Genomic DNA, 7,601 nt, shown 5'->3' on the forward strand with positions numbered 1-7,601 from the left:
ATTGAAAACAGAAGTGGTTATTAGTAAGCCACCAGTAAAAATGAACATGGGTCATGTTAATGTCATATCTTTTGGCAAAAAAAGAAAGAAAAAGGTAAAAGAAAAGGTGACAAAAGAAAAGAAAATCAAAGAGACAGATATAATAGATTGTACTAGTGTAGAAAAAGATACTATTACTAACATTTATGAAGCTTTAAATAATAAAATAGAGATAAGAAGTATACAACAAAAACCGTTTAAATAAAATTGAGTTTTTAATAATAAATAATAAATTATTCTTCTTCGGCATATTCTTCTCCGGGCATTTCTTCTTGTTCCTCAAATTCCCCATCATCCACTCCAACTTCCTGTAATATTGTTTTAACACATTTAAATTATGTTGCATTCTTAAAAGGACAAATAGAATGTAATACTGAGAGCATGTTTCACAAGTTTCGAGTAAATTTTATTTTATAGTTTTAAACAGCTAATGTGCAGTCCCTCCCGTGACCATGAAGGCTGCAAAGTCTTCGAAACGTCGGGAGGAAACTAAAATAATTAAACACATACATACATAACATCACGCATTTATCCCCGAAGGGGTATGCAGAGGCGCAACTAGGGCACCCACTTTTCGCCAAGTATGTTCCGTCCCATGATGTGATAGGGGGCGAGCCTATCGCCATATCGGGCATAAATTCCAGACTCCGGGCTGATACTGAGCAGAAAAACCCAAATATCACTTTGTCCGACCCGGGATTCGAACCCAGGACCTCAGAGCGCTATTGTACCGGACATGCAATACAACTACGCCACCGAGGCAGTCAGTAAAATAATTAAAACCGTGATAAAATCCGAAAAATAGTTTAATTTCAAGGAATCTTCATTTCGGTCACGTTATATTTACCTCATACTGCTGATACTCTGAAACTAAGTCGTTCATGTTACTCTCCGCTTCTGTGAATTCCATCTCGTCCATTCCCTCCCCCGTGTACCAGTGGAGGAAGGCCTGGAATTATACCATGACTTATACAAAGATATACGAATAGGATGTTTGACTTAGGGGCCGTTCAAGTATTACGTAACGCAATTTGGGGGGACAGGGGGGGGGGGGGGTGTCGTACAAAGCGTTATGTAGCATTGTTTTTTTTTTATTTAAAAACAATAAAGGTATTTTAGCGGCTTGCGGTATTTTGCGTAAAATCATTGTGAATATTAAAAAAAAAATTGAGTTACATAACTTTTGGAGGGGGTGCGGGGGAGTATAGGAAAACGTTACGGCGCGATACATGAGGGTTGGGTTTAAAATCTTCAAAAATTGCATTACGTAATACTTGAACGGCCCCTTATTTTTAATCATATTTTTTATAAAATAGGTACATCGTATAAATTCTAAAACAGAAATCATTGAAATGTGGTGAAAAATCTATAAGTTATAAGCCATTGAAATTGGGTAGTAGGGGTGAGTGTCAAAAAACAGAAAAAGGACGAAGTACTTGCAAGTGACGTCAGCTTGCATTACGATGCGTTCGAAAGAAAGAGATGGAACGATATCCCCACTCCTGCACGTAGCAATATTTGATATTTGAAATACTGCTTCATTTCTTATCGAATTTTAATGCTGTTTTCACAGAAGGATATCTTTTTTGTACTAGCTATTACTTATTAAAAGACGCACAAAATCAAACATATTCAAATTGTATGCACAAATAAATTTTAGGTCTTTTTGAAAATTTTAAACAATCAAAATATTCTTTAATTTTCTAAATGTTGGTTGCAAATTAAATTAATGTGTACTTTAGGAGATACACAGATTCAACAATTTCTGTAGCATTCGTACTATAATTAATGACACTATATCAAAATTATAAACAAAATTAAAGAAGCAAAGTAAAGATAAAATATCGTACTAATATAATAAGTATTTCATATATTTTGCTATATGTATTACAAATTTTGAATAGATACCTTCCATAAATACAGATAGTATAGTATAGTAGTCCAGTGTTGCTGGAGTTTTATGGTTTTATTTAAATGGGACAAAAATCCATATTATAATATTCCAGTGAGCAGGAGCGGGCGCGTTTATACTTAGTGGGGATATCGTTCTATCTCATTCTATCACGCGCATCGTAATCCCCGTGACGTCACATGGTGTTATTAATACTCTCCTATTTCTTACTACTGTCAACCGAATAAAACTATAAAAAAAAATCTGTGCTAAAATATCATCATTATTTGATAAAAAAAAAAAACAAAAATAAGCTATGTAACCTTATTCTGTACAAAATGTTCGTATATGAAGTCCATTCGAACTAAGGTCTAAGTTCTCAGTAAATGTGGTTTTTATGTGATATTTTTGCTGTCGATGTAAAAAATGAACTTCTTTTATGAACATCATTCTCCTTACCTTCCTTCTAAACATAACGGTGAATTGTTCCGAAATCCGTTTGAATATCTCCTGTATGGCGGTCGAGTTGCCCACGAACGTGGCGGCCATCTTGAGAACGTAGCTTCAGGAAGAAAAGACTTTGTTATTCTTATATATAATATTATACAGATTATTATTTGTTGATATAGTTACGTTAGTGATATAGTTATTTCCCACAACGCTATCCACAGCCATCATCAGCCCTGTATTATATACTGTCCCACTGCTTGGCACGGGCCTCCTCTACTACTGAGAGGGATTAGGCCTTAGTCCACCACGCTGGCCTAGTGCGGATTGGTAGACTTCACACACCCTCAAATTCCTTAAGAGAACTTTTGAGGTATGCAGGTTTCCTCATGATGTTTTCTTTCATCGTTAAAGCAATCGATAATTCACAAAGGATAACACATATTTTTTTTTGAAATCTCAGAGATGTGTGCCCTTGGGATTTGAACCAGCGGACATTCGTCTCGGCAGTCCGTTCCACAAACAACTAGGCTATCGCCGCTTTTTACGTATATAAGTGTTAATAAAACCACTATGACGGATCACTGTTATTTAATTTGATATCTTAAACATAAACTTAAAGAACTACATTATTGTGGCTGCTCGCCGGCAGCCCGTGACAGGAAGGAGGAAGTGGAGGCGTGTTGCCACAAAAACAAATTAAATTACATATTAGCAAATGTTACCCTAAACAAATATAAATGTACCCATTCAACATGCCTCCTTACATTTATATTTTAACTAAATCATATCATACACTACTCATATCAAGACAATAGCTCTATAAACATTACCTTCAGTATAACATATTAATTGTAACTTTTTTTTTATATTACAATTATCATCTTTAATTAAACAATTTAAACCAATATTTATCTCAACATAATATCCATCTGAAAGATAAATTACTTTACAACAACTTTAACATATCTCTAAATTTATTAAATTTATTACTTCCCAATGGTTTTGTTAAAATGTCAGCTATATTTTGATCAGATGCAATTTTTATAACATCAATTAAAACCAATTTTAACACTTTCATGAACAAAATGATAATGAACTTCAATATGTTTTGAATTTTTGTGAAATTTCCGTATTTAGCAATAATTTGAGCTCCAATATTATCTTCATATATTTTTTACAGGTTTACAATCTTTCTGACAAATCTCATTAATTAAACAAACTATAAATTTAATTTCAGTAACAGCTTCTGACAGCGCAATGTATTCAGCAAATGTAGATGACTTTGTTACACAATTTTGTTTCTTTGATTTCCAAAATATTACATTCCCAAACAGTCTAATTACAAATCCTGTTGTTGATTTCCTACTGACAATATCTCCTGCAAAATCTGCATCTACATAACAATCTAACATATCAGAATTTATATTCATGTTATAAATTAATTTTATATGTTTTGTTAAGTAAAGATATTTAAGTACTCTTTAAAGCATATTTAAAATGTGTCTCATTATAGCAATTTTGGAATCTACTCAAATAATTAACACTGAACGATATATCTGGTCTTGTACCTGAACTAATATATAAAAGTGCTCCAATTAAATTTCTATATTTTACATTCTCATTTATATTACAGTTTTCTAGTTTAAGATTTACTTCCATTGGTGTAGTATATAACTTTGTATTTATTATATTATAACGCTTAGCTAATGATTCTATATATGATACCTGACTCAGTGTCATGGTCTTATTCTTTTTATAATCATAATCAATATGTATTCCAATGTATTCTTTAACTTTACCCATATCCTTCATAGTAAATTTACTTAACAGTTTGTTTTAATATTACTCATTACCTTTTCATCTTTACAACATATTAACAAATCATCAACATATAACAAAATGTATACACTCACATTAGTATCCAATTTAAAATATAAACAAAAGTCATATTTACTTCTCTGAAATCCAAGACTAGTTAAAAACTTATTGACACATTCATACCAAGCCCGAGGGCTTTTTTTTTAAACCATATAATGTTTTATTTAATTTATAAACTCTATCAGTGCCATCATCATAACCAATTGGCTGGTTTACATAAACTTCAGATAAAATTTTACCATTTAAAAAAGCAGTTTCAACATCCATCTGATGTATATTAAGATTATTTTGACAACAATAAGACAATAACAATTTTAAAGTTTGCATTTTAGCAACGGGTGAATATATATCATCAATAAAATCTTTTTGTTGAAAACCTCTTACTACTAACCTAGCTTTAAATTTATTTTCGGCTTTCTTTCTGTATATCCATTTCACATCTAAAGGCTGTTTGTCTGCTGGTTTACTTACAAGTCTCCAGGTCTCATTTTTGCCAAACTGTTCATCTCACGCATTCATAGCCTCAGTCCATTCTTTTGCTTCATCGCTAGTTATTGCCTCCTGAAAATTATCTGGAATCATAGCATCACAATAGTTAACAGTTATACAATAATAACCAAATTCTTCATCAAACCGAGTTGGTGGCTTGATTTTACGCCGATTTCTTGTTTCAATTACTTTATTATCATCATAACTTTCATTTGTTTCAGCATTCAAATCTTCATTAATTTTCTCATTATTTTCTTCTGCATTAGTCTCTTTCTTCTCTTCTATAATTTTCTCTTCCAATTTATTCGGCTGGCTATTACTTTTATCATTTTTCTCTCTATTATCATCGAGACCAATACACATTACATCATCTTCAATTATATCACAATGTCTTGCTACAACTATTCTATTGTTTATTAATACTCTATATCCAACATCTGTATAGCCCATTAGTATGCCAAGCTCGGCTTTCCTGTCCCATTTACATTTTCTCTTTTCCTCTGGTGTTCTAACAAATACTTTACTTCCATATATCCTTAAATTTTCAATGCTTGGCCTTTGTTTGAAAAATATCTCATAAGGCGTCTTCCTTTCTATAGTGCCATTTGTTAATGTTCTATTCTTTAAATAAGCTGCGGCCATAACCACTTCAGGCCAAAATCTTTTATGCACTTTTGCCTCTGCCAATAGACATCTTGACATATCCATTATTGATCTATTGAACCTCTCTGCTGTGCCATTTAATTCATGCACATATGGCGGACAAGATTTAATCATAATTCCCTTTGATCTTGCAAAGTCAAACACTCTTTTATTAATGTATTCCTTTCCATTATCACATCTCAATTCTTTAATATTTTTCCCAGTTAAATTTTGTATCTCATTAACATACTGCATTAAACAATTATATACTTTATCTTTTGACGGAATACAATAAACTTTTGCCAACTTACTATAGTCATCTATAAAACTTAAGAAATATTTTTCACCATTAAAACCTGTAGTTCTGTGTGGCCCATTTAAATCTGTGTGTACAATTTCTAATATATCCTGTGCTCGTTTTCTATTATTTTTAAATGGCAAGTTATGCATTTTATTTTCAATACATATAGCACATTTCATGTACTTACATTCAATCTCCTTTGGTAATCCTTTCAATAATTCACTTGTACACATTGTATTCAAATTGTTAAAGTTTATATGACCAAGCATCCTATGTAATTTCTCCTTCACTGTCATACTTGATTTCTTCACTAAATTAGCATGTAATGTACTTGCATTTATATAACCTTTTAATTTATACAGTCTATCTTCTTTCACTGCTATAGCTATAATAGTTCCATAGACGTTATATATTTTTGATTGTCGTCCCTGGAAACAATTTTATGATTGTCTGTAATCTTTGAATAGCTCAATAAATTTGCTTTCATCTCTTTGACATAGAAAACATTGTTCAAAACAACTTCAGACTTTTTCCATAGACCATAAAATAAGTTTGTATTTTTCCCACCCTTGTAGCTTCTAATATTCTTCCATCACCAACTTTTACTTTAATAGGTTGTTGTAATATTTCACATGAATGATAGTACTCATCAGTATTAATTATATGATCTGTACAACCACTATCTAATAACCCAGTTAAGTGTACAGACTGCTCAATATTATATATTTTACTTGAAGTTGAAACATTATTATTCTCAATAGTTGCAAGGAAATTATTACCACCACTCTCATTACTGGATTTATTATTATAAGTTCTTCCTCTAATATTTCTTGAATTATAATATGATCCACGTTGATGTCCACGATTATTATTAAATCTAATAAATCCATTTCCTCTACCACTGTTAACATTTCTGTGTCGACAATCTCTTTGCATGTGGCCAGGTTTTCCACAGGTAAAACATTTAAGGAAGTTTTTATTAGGTGATGCAGAACTACTAGTGTGAGCTTTAAAACATTTGAGTTGTCGCGTGATGGTTCATTACATTTTTCAGGTTCTTTATCCAATGATTTTAACATAATTTTACTTTTCAAATAATCTACAGTTCTGTCTTTTTCTGGTAAAACGTCTATTAGATCTCCAATATGACTGTAATTACGAGGTAAGGCCTTTAACATATAATTTAATTTTTCTTGTTCACTTACCGTCGCGCCGGCTTGTTTTAACTGATTTATTGATTTCTCAAAGTCGTCAAAAAATACACTTACTTGCGAATAGTTCGATAATTTTATTGCTTCTACATTGTTGCGACATATAATCTGTAGTGCCGATGATTTCTGCAGGTACATTTCATCAAATTTTGCCAATATTTTGCATGCGGAATCTAAGTCGCATATATATTCGAGTTGCTTGTTGCTTATTGCACTATAAATGTAGTTCGTTGCCTGGATATCCATCTCTTCCCACTTTGCAACATCATCCGAATCATTTTTGATTCGTATGGCAGCTTCTTTACATTTCTTAAACTCCAAAAACTTAAGTATACGTATTTTCCAGCTACTATAATCCGATCCGTCGAATATTGGAATAACTGCGTCATTGCATTTAGTAAACGCCATTTTTGCTTATTGCATATATAGCACGTTTCCACTTTATTTGCGAAAATATCTTCTTTTCTTCTTTGTATTTGCAGGCAACCACGCTCTGCTACCATGTTAATAAAACCACTATGACGGATCACTGTTATTTAATTTGATATCTTAAACATAAACTTAAAGAACTACATTATTGTGGCTGCTCGCCGGCAGCCCGTGACAGGAAGAAGGAAGTGGAGGCGTGTTGCCACAAAACAAATTAAATTACATATTAACAAATGTTACCCTAAACAAATATAAATGTACCCATTCAACC

General features: G+C 32.1%; 1 protein-coding gene across 1 annotated transcript; it reads right to left on the reverse strand.

Moving 5' to 3' along the window:
- Positions 1–240: 240 nt before the first annotated feature.
- LOC115454266 (tubulin beta chain) lies at positions 241–2,480 on the reverse strand. The gene is made up of 3 exons (XM_037447140.1): positions 2,390–2,480; positions 887–988; positions 241–347 (listed from the first exon to the last, which is right to left on the reverse strand). The coding sequence occupies exons 1-3, from the start codon at positions 2,477–2,479 to the stop codon at positions 273–275; spliced, it is 267 nt and encodes an 88-aa protein (XP_037303037.1). The 5' UTR covers position 2,480; the 3' UTR covers positions 241–272.
- Positions 2,481–7,601: the final 5,121 nt, after the last annotated feature.

This window comes from Manduca sexta, unplaced genomic scaffold (assembly GCF_014839805.1).
Source record: "Manduca sexta isolate Smith_Timp_Sample1 unplaced genomic scaffold, JHU_Msex_v1.0 HiC_scaffold_63, whole genome shotgun sequence".
NCBI lineage: Eukaryota > Metazoa > Arthropoda > Insecta > Lepidoptera > Sphingidae > Manduca > Manduca sexta.